This window comes from Heloderma suspectum, chromosome 2 (assembly GCF_057233095.1).
Source record: "Heloderma suspectum isolate Gila_16-S chromosome 2, 16-S_ref, whole genome shotgun sequence".
In the NCBI taxonomy this organism is placed as follows: domain Eukaryota; kingdom Metazoa; phylum Chordata; class Lepidosauria; order Squamata; family Helodermatidae; genus Heloderma; species Heloderma suspectum.
In genome coordinates, this window is record NC_139459.1 from 226,568,669 (window position 1) to 226,582,308 (window position 13,640).

Below are 13,640 nucleotides of genomic sequence, written 5' to 3' on the forward strand. Positions count from 1 at the left end.
TTGCCTCCTTGCTTAAGCCAGGAGAAAGAACAATTATGGATCAGTTTACTTGCAGACTGACACCTTTTAAACCCTTTAAGCACCCCAATCATAGATGTGATGGAGCACGAGGAAGCAGGAACCTTCTTACTGTCTTTATTTTAAATATTACATTCAGATAAGCTGAAGCTAGTTGCCCTGGAAAATTAAAACTCTTTTCTCCAAGAAGCCAGTCTCATTCTTTGCACAAGAGGAATCTTGCGATACTCCACCTTCTCTAGCCTCCTTTTCATTCCTAAAGAATCCTCCTATGACTTCCATTGTGTTGGCCGCCAGCTTTGCAGTCCTAAGGACAACTCCTATATCCTTCTCAGCAAACTCATTAACTTGCAGACTCCCTCTATTTTCCTCTGTCTCTTGCTCCAAGACTTTTTAGTTAAAAACCTCATTCTATTTTCCACCAAGTTCTGGTGGCTTCAGGGAGATATGCCACAAACATATCGCCTCTCCTTCATCAGCTTTTGGGGAATGCTTCAATTTTCTAGTACCAAGCAAGGAGGAAACAGGCTATCCCCTCTTATATCACACTTACTAGGTGGTTTTCTAATTCCTTCTGCCATTTCCTTGGTGCTCAAAAGTGAAAAGCACTTGCCCAGACTTGAGAACGCATTTAACTGCTCCAAAATCTAAAGCCTGCAGACGAAGATCCCTACTAGATCCTTCTGCTCTGGAACTCCTCACCATGAACGACCTTTCTGTTCTGCCCTTGGAAACCCCTTCCTCAGCCTTGGTGCTGGGATCAGCCCAAGCACTGCTGTGGACCCTATGGTTTTAGAGTCAGAATCTGATTCAGAAGTGGACTGGGATGGTTGAAAACCCAGTTGAGTTGTGAGAAGCCTGGGGCCTGAGGGTTTAGCTTGGCATGGTTTCTCATCTAATGGCAGGCCAAGGGGAAGGGGGTGATTTGGGTCTGCCCAGGCTGTGAATGTCAGAATGGAAAAAGCCTGGTTCTCCCTGGTCTCCTACCTGATTAGAGGCTGGAGGAGAGCAGACGTCCCTTTCAGCCACAGCTGCAAAATAATGCTTTGAGTCAAACCTTTAATTTACAGCCTGAGATAATCTTCTGTGGGAACCAAGCAGAGGGAGGGGGTTTTCAGGGGTGTTGCCTCGGTTGAAACATCAATCAAGAGGGCAGAACAGAGATGCTCTGTTCGGCATAGGGCTTGTTTACGGGCTAGAGTCCCCAGTCAGTTAGATCATCAGAAGGAGGGCTCTAGTAGCCCCTCCCTTCCATTTAAGCCAATGCTGAGGCTATGGAGCCTTTGCTGGGAACATTAATCTTTTCTGCCCCAAACCCTTTCTACCTGGACTTTCCATCATCTAAGCTGCAGTTTCACACCTGGACTTTCCTTCAAATTTGGACTCTTGTCTGTTTAAACCTTGATTTGTTAAGAACTTGCCTGGAATTATCCTGAATCCTGGACTTAGTCAGCCTAGGAGCATAGATTGCAGAGGCCCTGCTTGGGAACCTCTCTACTGCCCAGTGCTCACTCGCTCTCTCACCTGAACTTTTGGTCGTTTTAATTGCTGACCTGCCTGAAATTATTATAAATTATAAACTTGAGACTCTTGTCTGTCCTGAAACTGTTACTGGGAGCTGGAGCAAGGGCTGGCTGATGAGCCTGTGTTGAGAATGTCATCTTAAAAGCCCTTGCCTGGACTTATTGTGACCTTTGGTTTTTGTCCTGCCTTGACACACATACTGTGGACATTCTGACACAGAAGCTATTGTTGGACTGATCTCTGCCTGCATGTGTAAATTCCAGTTTTGTAACTTGCTCTTGGACCACGTCCTGAATTGCCAGGAATGTTTTCTTGCCTGGATTTATTGTGACCCTTGACCTTGCCTTGTATTCTGAACCATAGACATCCTGACTTGGAAATGATGACTTGGACTGATCTCTGACATGGTTGCAGTTATTAGCCTTGTTTCTTGAACTAAGCAATGTGCCCATAGCTTTTGCTTTAACCATGACTTCTAAGAAGTTGTACTGTTAAGCTTTTGCCATGAGATTTGCTAATAAAATGTCTCGCTGATTTTGGTATTCTGTGCCAGAAAGTCGGGTCACAACACTTGGAATCTCCCCTTTTCCCAACACAATCTCTTCTTTTAATCAACCTAAAATCCCACTAAAATACTACCCAGTTTTCTTCACCTTTGCAAGGAATCCTCCTCTCTCTTCCCCTCAGTGGACCCTGCCTATGTCTATCTCCCTCTCCAGTTCTGTCCCTCTTCCTCATTGCCAGACACACACACTCCACCCTAGTCCATTTCACACACATATTAGCTTTCTATATATCTTGCTGTAACTGCTGACTTTTACAACTGTTTTTTACCACTTAAATGCTGGTTGTCATGTAACCTTGGCAAATAGCCTTTTCATGTAATGTCCTTTTGAATGTATGATTGAAATTCTTTTAATTAACAAAAATTACTTCATTTCAAGGACTGTGTCTGTATGCTTGACTCCCTTAACTCTTAAGGTGCCAGTTTCTCAGTAACACTTAGTGTTCAACATTAAAAGATTCTCTATTCATGTCAGGATTGCACATCAGTAAGCACACACTTATGTGACAACCAGGGCACTTGGTAATAGCCAAAAGCTGGGCAAAGCAATAGCTTCAGATGCCTCAAACAAGCAAATACAGAACTTTTGGGGGGTGACTTTTTAGGGTCCCAAACTGTAATTAAAACAACATAATCACCGTATTTATCCCCCAAATTTTGAAAATTGAAGTCCAAAGATATCTCCATCTATCAAAAATGAGCTATGTTACATCTCATAAAATGAACACTTGTGTACAACTAGGATCACAAAATTTGTAGAGGTCCTCTGACTGACCAAGTACAATATACAGCCCCAAGAACATGATGTCTAGTACTGAAAGCAGCCTTTACAATTGCCTATCCAGCTTTTGCTTTAAAGACACCTGGGAAAGAAGGGAGGCTGCACAAGCAGCCTTTCCTATAGCTGAACAGCTTACATTTTATTTCCTAACATTTAACCTGCCTTCCTGTGATTTAAACCCACCACTTCTCATCTGATCCTCAAGGGATTTAATAAGCAATTCCCTTCCTGCTTCTTCTTTCTGACCTGTCTTTTTAAAAAAATAGGATGGAATGTGTTTGAAATATCTGAAACCTGTCAACACATCTTACCCTAGTTTCTGCGTTTCTCTAGGTTTACTACAGAGTCCCTTTTATTCATATTGTTTGTCTTGTGCTCCTTTTACCATTTTGATAGCTTTCTGAATTCTCTGTAGGTTGTCAGCATATTTCTTGAACTGTGGTCCCCAAGATGGGACACAGTACTGGAAATCAGAGATCACCTGTACTGGGCAGAACAGTACTATTGCTTTCCCATTTCTGGATCTGATGATGTTTAATTAGCCTATAACAATAGTGGCCTTTGTGTCACAGCATCACAGGTCTGACTCTGGCTTCCTACTTCTCATTTCATAAGGCTACCAGTGGGATATTTCCCTCCTCTTGCCCTCTCCCTGCAGCACTCACTGTCATCATTTGTCTACAGGGCTTAATACAATGTGCCTCCCTCCACCTCCTTCAGGACTTCAGCAGAGACGGGGGTGGGGGGGAGGTGGGGGTTCATCTTTGAGAAAAATTAAATACACGGCAGTGTGGTAGGTTTTTCATCTCCTCTTTCATATGTGGCCTGTGCAGAAATAAAAGTTCAAGGGGCCAGAAATACATCTCAGTCTGAATCCTCAAATTTATCCTTAGTCTGCATAATATCACCACAGAGCAACAAAAGTTCAACTCCTTTGTGCAAGTTTAAACCAGTTTAGAAACCATTTCCTCTGCCATCAGGCCTGCAATGAAAAGACTTACCCAACCATTAGAAACCACAGTCAATTTTTCTTGGTGGTGTGGTGCTGGTGAAGAGAGGCTGGGTAAGGTTTTTAGATCAAGCGTGATGTGAAGCAAAACACTGTCTGTTTCATGCAAAGTGAGAATGGAGGGAAACACAAGAGAGGCATTTGCAGTTGGCAAGACTGTTAGCTGCTCTGGAGTGTTTCTTAAAAGAGAGGGGAGTTACTAACCACTGATATAAACTGCAAAAAGTAACTCTCATGTTTAGACTTAACAAGTGATTAATCAATTGCTGTATTTTTGTGTAATCTCTGACCTGATCTACATACATTCTACAGATGTCCAACAACATCCTGGTGTGTTATTAGTCACATTGCCAACAAGTTTATACCGTCTAGGAACATGAAATTTACGCACATTTTTGTGAACCGCCCAGAGAGCTTCGGCTATTGGGCAGTATAGAAATTAAATAAATAAATAAATAAATAAACAAATGTTTCTCAACTTTTTATAAACTAATTATTAAAAAGTAATCTTAATCCAAAGTAAGTTGAAGGATGATACCCCATGGGGCAGTATCCAATACTGCTGCTCTCCTTATGCTATTGATGTACTACTAGTGTAAGTGACCTCTAGTGCTATGTCAACAGCATAAGCTGGCATGACAGGTTTTCTCAGGAAACCTGTCATACAAATTAATGCTATTGGTGCTATTGATATACTGCTAGAGGGCATTTACGCTAGTGGTACATCAATAGCGTAAGCGGAGTGGCAGGGTGGATGCTGCCCCATGCAAACTACTCATGAGAATAAGAAGAATTTGAATTTTCTAGACATCAATGTGGGATTTGGGGTTGGGGGAGAAGTAGTCTGATAGGATACTGAATGGTTGTTCCCATGAATCTCTGCAGATTTCTGGAAACAAGATTTGCCCTCTTCCCACTTTTCAGCAACCATTTCATTCCAAGTACACTGTCTAATGAACAATACTAGTTAACATTTAGATAGTGCACTGAGTGTTCAAAGTACTTCACATGGTCTTACGTGTAACACAGGGTGATCCATGCCTTAATTACCTCTCAACAAGACTACTGTAATATACTCTATGTGGGGCTGCCCTTGAAAAATGTTTAGAATTTACAGCTAGTGAAAATGCAGCAGCCAGACTATTGTCTTAGGTGCGTTTGAGAGACCATATACCACCACTCTTGAACCAACTGCCCTGGCTTCCCATTTTTGAGGTGCTGAAATTGACCTATAAAGCCCTAAATGGCTTGGGGCCAGGGTATCCGAAGGGCCACCTCCTCCCCTATGAGTCTGCCTGCCCATAATGTGAGGTTTTGATCAGAGGCCCTGTTGCGTACACCACCATCAAGAGAAAAGAGTTACGTTGGTGGGTATGTGAAACTAGGAATGCTGTAGAAATTCGAGACCGACTAAAATGAGTTCGTATTTCTATGAATCCGACCTGTGGAATCCACTGCAGACTGGCCTCTTCGGGCCGTGCAGAGTCTATGAACTTTTGGATCGTTTTTTTACTTTCCTGAAATTTGCGCACATATATTCATAGGAAAATACACAGGGTTCTGCTGAGATATATGCCATCCTGGAAAATATACTTGGGAAAAGATGAATGGAATGGGGGACAGTACGTTTAATGTTATGCACTAACATAAATTACATAAATTGTTGCAAACCCTCTTATGGAATTATTTGCATATTTTTCCGCATAAAAGAAAAAGCAATTCGAATCCTTCTGTGAACGGACACCGGAACAAACAACACCACACAATCCACGAAAAACACATGGGATGGATTTCACAAAATCCGGATATCCTTATGTGAGACAGGGACTTTTTCTGTAGCAGCACCTCAACTGTGGAACTTCGTCCAAAGGGAAGTCAGGCTGGCTCTCTCCCTTTTAAAGTTTAGACAGGCGGTAAAAACAGTATTGTTTCACCAGGCCTTAGGCTTTTAAAATTGTGTCTGGTCTGTTTTTAAAGAATGTTCTTGGGTTTTTTGTTAGTTTTTATTTGCTTTTATGTTGTTCTGATTTTATGTTGCGTGGGGGGAGGGGAAGCAATACATAAATACTTAGAATAAATAAAAATAAAATACATTACAATCCTGGAAGGTAGGTCAATATTACCCCCAAATTTCAGGCAATGGACTGAGGCTAAAAGCCAGTGATTTGTCTAAGCCTGCCCAGTGGGTTTGTGGCTGATGCAGGATTTTAATCAAGAGTTTCCCAGGTTACATTTAGTCACAACACTATAAGTATTTCCATTTTAGATAAGATTTTGGGGTGGGTGGGTGAGTGGAGTGACCCTGGGTTGCATCCAATTTCCTCACTGCGCCTGCAGAACAGATACAGCTGGCAGAATCCCCCCGCCCCCTGGAGCAGATTTTGCAGGTGCGCAGGGGGTTGCAGGGGATAGGAGAGGATGTGGAAGTCCCATTCCACCTGCAGTATCTGTTCTGTGGGTGCAACAAGGAGGTTGGATCCAAATCCCTCTCTACAAGCAGCAGAACAATTTGCAAAATAACTACGGCATCTCCATCGCTGAGGAGGTTGTGTTGGTTAGATAAGCAACTGCAAGAGAAAATTTAAGACAGTAGTTCCCCTCTCACGGTGCAGGACAAGAGACGGACGGCCCACGCCATCCTGCCCAGATGTTGGGGCAGCACAGGCTGAGCTGTGCAGTGGCCATTATTCTTCTATGCATTTGATGGTAATGTAGCTTTTTTTCTTCTTAGTATCCCTAACTGACACTGACACTTGACAGGTCTCTTCACAAAGATTCAGCCATTCAACAGAAATAAGTTTGATGTTCAAGGAATTTTTTTTTTACAAAGAAAGGAAAAACAACTTGTTAATGGTAGAAAGGAGAGCCCTTAAATCCCCAGTGAGGCCTTCTTGCTAAAGTGGACTCTGAATACTTAAAAAATGCGCTGCATTATTTAATATAAGTAATTGGACAGAATGACAGCTGTGCACAGGTTTGACTTCTTATTAAGGGCAGTGGAGGGCAGTGAACTGCCAACAAAACCCACTCTCTCTCCCTTCCCCAGCACTGGTCTATAGTCTCCTTTTTTCTCCTCCTGACCTCCATTAGTTTTGGCAGTGGCTGTGCAGAGCTTGGCTGGCTGGAGTTTGTCTCCTTCCCTCACTCCCAATGGAATTTCTCCCAGGCAGCAGCAGGCTAGCAGCGCATCCAGTAGGACTGCTGAGTCAGATTTTCATATTTGGTTCTGCTTCGTTCCTTCAGGACCCCAGTATTTTCATCTGAAATGGGTGGCTCTTCAGATACCCACAGCCAATCAGTGTACTTGTGTCTTGCTGTTTTTTAAATTATTTCTGTTCCTGCTGGGCCCTTGACAGACAGACTGGAAAGAAGGAAGCAGCAGTGGCTGCAGCCAGAAGATAGGCCGCTTGCTTACTTTGTGAGGGGGTGCATGTGTGTGTGTGAGTAACAGGGGGCTGGGAGTCCCTAGTCCTTTGCCCCACCAGCCCCAATGGCATCAGCTGTCACTGAATATGCAATTCTAGGTGCAATTTTCAGTAACAAATAAAGGGTTTACTTGAGTGGTGATTTTGATATGGTGCTTTCTTAGTATAATTTAAAACTTTAGGATGTGTGTGTTTTGACTTCAGTGAGCACCATTCTAAGGCAATGAGCTTACTAGGTGGGTTCCATCACCAAGAAGCTTAAGGTCAGTGGTTGTCCAGTCACCGCCATGCCCTCAATTTTATATTTCTTTTGTCTGAAATTGCCATTAGTTATGATGAAAGAAACCACCCAATAAATAATTCTTTAAAACCTGCTTTGCTACAAATGAAAACACTACTTTTAACTTGGTGTGGATTTCACACAGTTGACTTAGTCTTGAAATTATACTCACCAGTTTCACACAAATAATGAAAGGTGGGGATGCATCCCTGAAATGGAGGATGGGGATCTTGGGTCTGGGGTTTTCCTACAGGAAGACAAACACAGTGCTTTGTTACCTTATATTCTATGGCTGAATTTTGGAGCCCACTACACTGGGTTCAGCCTGAGTTCTGTGGTTGCTGATTCTCCTGTGTGCCGCTTTGCTGTCAGCACTGCCTTATGCTCATGTCTCTTCTTGTTCCATGGCTCATATGCAACAATTTAATTTGCTTTCCTTGGTTCATCTTCACTGGAGCTGAATGGAAATACCACTACCTCCAGCAATGCCATTTTGAGAGCAAAGGGCATTCAGGGCTGCTACTCTCCCACACAGACAAACAGAAATAAATTATACTCCCATAGATTTCCCACTTCCCTTAAAATGTTTTTTCTCCTCATTTGCAGAGGCCAAAACAAGTCCTAGTCTCTCATAAGTGAGTAGCAAAATTCCCACTGACGTCAGCAGGAGCAGGATCTCGCCCCAGAGGCATCATCCTTTTTTACTGACATAATTTATTGACATAGGAGAAGGTAATTCACAAAACCCCCACACCATTCTACTTTCCCTCTTCCACAGTATTAATTTTATAGCCTTTCATTCAGGATCATTCAGCAGGAGGAAGAAAAGAGCAGGGACTGAATTTCCTAGTATGTAATGTTCTGATGGGAACTGAGTTTTGCTTCCCATTCTTTCTTCTCCATTCTGTATTTCTAAGGCAATATTTTCATAAAGAAGATCTTTCATTCTGAAGAGTTTGTTCTCTTCTGCCTATTTACACTCACCCAAGATGACAGCCATTCATAAGGAGACTAAAGGGTGCCAACTAGTATACAGGAATGAGACAGAGACCTTCATTCAACAGTGGGCCACTGATTTTGTACCAAAACAAAATCTCAGTTTCTTTGTGAGGCTAACCATTAATCTTAAACCAATTTTTATATTACAAAGATGAAATAAATGGCATAAATATCTGCCCTGTTGCCAAAAGTGGTGAGGATCCCATCATGTTGCAGTTCTCAGAAACTGGCTCACTCACATAGGATTTCATGGACTTGGAACCCTCAGAAGCCAAACTTATCTCTTAAAAAGCAAATCCCCAATATGTTTCTAGCCCTCATGTTTGTACAACAAGATTGAAAATATGCTGAAGGTTAAAAAGAGAAGGGCTTGTTTTTTTCAGTAGCCAGGATATGAGTTTTTTGCATTCCATTTCTATCACAAAGTGCCCTACTATTCCCCTTTCTCCTTCAGCAACAATGGCACTGACAAATGAATCCAGATTCTACAGTAATTCCAAATTTTAGGAGCCCAAATAAAGCAGGCCACTTAGATGATTTTAGAAATATGTCCCTAATTTGCCAAATTAATCCAGTAGCAGTTACATTTTCTGAATGTAACATTTATCATTTTCAATGCCAAATTTATGACTCCGCTGACGATCTCAACTCTGTTATATTAAGAGGTGACGATACAGCATTATACACAGTTCTTCTACAGCACAGCTTTCCAAACGTTTCATGTTGGTGACACACCTTTTAGACATGCATCATTTCATGACACGGTAATTCAGTTTACTAGCAAACCGGAGGTTAAACTAACCCATTGTAAGAGATACAGACACATACATAAATTGTAATAACGAATATATGGGGATAGAACGTATCTCATGAAAACCTTTCATTTATATTTTTAAAAATATATGATTTGTAAGATAATAACATACATTGTTGTCATTTATGAGTAACAGTATGTAAATATGTGCAAGAAAATGTGAAAAATAAACAAAATTAACTAAAGTATTTACAATACATATTAGGACACATAGGCCCAGGTAGGAGCTCAGCTGCAAAAACACATGAAGTAGAGAAGCAAAGGTCCAACAAAAATGGTGTAAATATATATGTCTCACTACAAGGCTATATTGCTGTAAATATTTGCAATGCCTATGTCCAGAGTCCAGTTCCAGCACTCTCCGGTGGTACACTGCCAGTGGGTGGTTAATCCACAATTACAGCAGAGTAAAAATAAAAATAAATGGCAGAAATCAAATCATAAGTGCCACGTGGTGGGTGGCTTGCTGTTTGCCACACTGGGTTGGGGAGGGTGGCCTCCCTTCAGCCAGCAGCAGGTGGGTTGACTGGGTGGCAGCCTGCAGCTGCGCTCGCCCGGGTGACTGGGAGCACGCTGATTCTGAGGCTTCTGGCCTCCACTGAGCTCCGTTCCGACTGGCCAAGATGGCGGACGGCCCGCTCTGTGCAGTCCCAGTCCCAGGCGGCATTTCCACCCGCGCGCTACTCTGGCCTGGCCGCACAGGAGCGCGATGCAGAAGTCCGTGAAGGGCGCGCTCGAAATCTCCCAGGGCTGGTGGCCGCTGCCACTTCTCCACGCCGGCGTCGGCCACGCTCTGCTCCCAGGGCGGCGCCTCCCCTCCCCTCCCTTCGCCCTGCGCCTCTACCTCGACGTACTGCTCCAACACCGCCAATCACGTGCGTCCTACGTCAAGACGCCACATGATCCTAAAGCAGCTAATGTTAAAGCAGCTAAGCCTTAGCTGCTTTAACATTCGCTGCTTTAGGAAGTTCCGAGGGAGGGGCCGAGGGAAGCAAATGTGAGTCAGGGAGCTCCGCGGTGCGCTTCCGCACAATTTTCTGCATTTCGCACGACACACCTACACACTGCCGCTGACACACTAATATGCCGCGGCACACAGTTTGGAAAGCTCTGCTCTACAGTAATGAGAGAATCAGACTGCACAGACAGAATTTCAGATCATGTATGAATCAGGATTATTACCTACCTTAGATTCTTCATAAGTGTAAAATCCTTTTGTGATTTTATTTTTATCCACATCACAAAATGCAGCCACCTGAAGGAGACAAGTAGAAAAGAATTAGGGCCAGCAATGAAGAAATGCTATTTTGCTCTATTTCTTGGAGATCCTGAACTTTTTTATTTACTGTTACAGTGTATGTGCTTGTGAGCTGTTCTAAAAGCAATATAAAGCATCTATTCCATAATAGGGTACCATGAATCACAACAGCTGACAGAGCTATGCAATAATGAACATATTTACTCAGATAACTTCTAAAATTCTCTAGAGGTATGTGGATGTGTGTTTCAAATTATAACTAAGGTTCTGAACTGAGTTACTCACTCCATTGGGCTGCCAGGTCATCATGAAAGATGACCTAATATGAGGACAGGAACAGCTCAATTTCTTTACTTTCTGGTATTTAAGGGCGCAATCCTATCAGGATAAGTGGAATCCTCCAAACTTGGAGGCTACCGCCTATCCAGTGCAGGGCAGGAGAAGCACAGAGGGGATTGTCCCCTCCGTACTTCAGCCACCCTGCATTTGCAGCTAGACAGCCAATTTCGGCTGTCTAGCTGTGGGAAGGTGGAGCAGGGGAATCAGCTGTTGGATGACACATAGGATGTGTCATACCGGCATTTCTGCTTTCCCCACCCTGGAACGCCCCATTTTCACCACTCCGCGCTCTTCTTCCGAGCACGGGGCTATTCCGAGCTGCCTGTGGGGCAGCATGGGAGGGAGGGGAAGGTCGGTTATCAGGGAACCCGCGCTCTGAGGTCGGTTCCCGGAAACTGATGACAGCTATGGCCGTCTAGCTGCTGACTAGTGGTCATAGGATTGCTCCCTAAGTTATCTTAAATATTGCTCAAATGTCAGAGTCCACACCCCACAACACTCAGACCAGGATGCTATGAGAGGCTCAGGATCAACACAATTCCCCCTTCAACACATTATTCTCATGTTCATCAATGCCCACCTTAAAGTGATGTCACTTTAATGAGCTTAAAGCCTATCTCCTAGCTGAACAGAAAAATTATGAGTTCCAAACACAAAGCCAAAGCATATTGGCTCCATATAAAATGCATTTCGACAACAAAAACAAAACCAGAGAGAGGTGGAGGGAGAACCAGCATATCATGACAAATATTAAACAGTTTCAACATAGAATCTTATTATTTATGAATTTATTGAGAGAATTGATATTCTGCCTTTCTGTTTTTAAAAAATACACAACTTGACGATTCACATCAACCAGCTAGCAAAAACAAAAATCAAACAAAAAACAAAAAAACCCACCATACTAAAGCTAAACAATGAAAAGATCCTAGGACAGCTGGTAAAAATTCACAGAAAAAAATTCCAAGGAGTATCAGAACAATCACCAAAATGATAGGCTAGATGCCTGTTAAAATAAAAAGGTAGCCATGAGTCTTTTGAAACTGGCCAAGTTTCAAATTCTTTGTAGCCCTGGTCTAATCTGTGGGTTGCTCTAAAATACAAAACCTAGAAATTACCACAATCATTCTGGCTTTGGTTATTCAGCAGCTGCCACTAATGATACAGAGAAGCTGAACACATCTATCGTTACCTAGCTCAGGATGGGAAGGACTGCTTTTTGGATGCCACTACACAAGAGATAAGAAAGTTTCAAGTTAACATCTTGATTCAGCCTAGTAAAGTGAGAATGGATAAGACGAAGATGAGCAAGAGAAACCAGTGGAACCTTCTGGAAAATGCTACTTGCAATACACATTCTGAAAAGAATGCAAAACAAGAAATCATCTGAACTATTTGGCAAGGTGACATCCACAAACAATGCTACATTAACAGCAAGCTAAATATTTCCATGACGATTTGTAACACTGCTGTCAGCATGGGATCTGCTGAATTTTGCAGCTTAAGAATGTCTTCTCATTTATATTATATGACTATTTTAGCACAGAGTACTTAAGGGAATCATACCACACAGATAAAAACACACATGTTCTGAGTTATTTGCAGCCAGTCCTCACCCTCTAGTCTCCATATGTAGTGTTATATACATCTTTTCACATACCAAGTTCTCTGTGTAGGAAAAAACATCCTATATGACAGACTTAAGATAGAGCAATAGCAAATGTCCCAGTACAGAACCATTAAGTTTTTACAGAATCCAGAATCATACAGCCATCTATGACAACTATTTATGAATACAGTATTTATATAAATGACAATGGTATCCATTTGCTTGTTTATACATCTGGCTGCAAAAGCATTGTAATAAAATGTTGCTGGGCAGTCATTTCGGAAGACTTGCTTTGGCACCATCTTGTAGGTTTATTATTAATGCATTTAGGGTGCAATCCTATGCATGTTTAGACAGCGAAAAGGCCTACAACTCCCAGCATTCCCCAGCCAGCCGCTGGCTGGGGAATGCTGGGAGTTGTAGGCCTTTTCTCTGTCTAAACATGCATAGGATTGCGCCCTTACTCACTTAATTTTTCCCTACCTGTTGGTGTAGATAAGGTCCTGAAAGTGGCTTACAATAAAAATCAGAAAAGAATAAATACAGAACACAAACACTGTCATGTGTGTACTGGGTAAGATCTGTAGTACTTGAATAAATAAGCAGGAGCTCTTTTTTGAGCCAGATAAAGAAGAGACCTCCATTTTCGATAACGTTTTGGCTCTTCACAGGTTTTGCCCTGTTTAATTATGAGGCCCAGCATTTCTTTCAATGTAGCAATTTAACTGAATTTTATGAGCTCCATATTTTGTACATTGAGTTCATTCTTGCAGAAATCAATTATCTTGTGGTAGTTTCAGTACCATTAAATTGATTAACACCAGTCTAAAAAGAAGAAAACATGAAAACGCAAAACAGCTGTGTTTATTCATTTTAGATTTATAGCCTGGCCTACTTCTGAAGGTTTATCAGGGCGGAAAACCTTGTGAGACAGGTCACTGTTATTTCCATCTTTACGTATTAAGAACTGAGACTGAGAAGTGACTTGGCCACAAACAGTCTGAGGTGGCATCTGAATC

General features: G+C 42.3%; 1 protein-coding gene across 5 annotated transcripts in view; it reads right to left on the reverse strand.

The window, feature by feature from the left end:
- Positions 1-13,640, reverse strand: part of QTGAL (queuosine-tRNA galactosyltransferase) — a 288,495-nt gene that overhangs the window by 19,321 nt on the left and 255,534 nt on the right. For all 5 annotated transcript variants that reach the window (XR_014788322.1, XM_084838336.1, XM_084838339.1 and 2 more), the window contains 2 exons: positions 10,602-10,670; positions 7,775-7,849 (listed from right to left, as the gene is read on the reverse strand). Coding sequence is in view for 4 of the 5 variants with exons in the window: in XM_084838336.1 (XP_084694462.1) it covers positions 7,775-7,849; positions 10,602-10,670 (144 nt within the window). In the remaining variant the exon portion in view is untranslated. The remainder of the gene's footprint in view (positions 1-7,774; positions 7,850-10,601; positions 10,671-13,640) is intronic.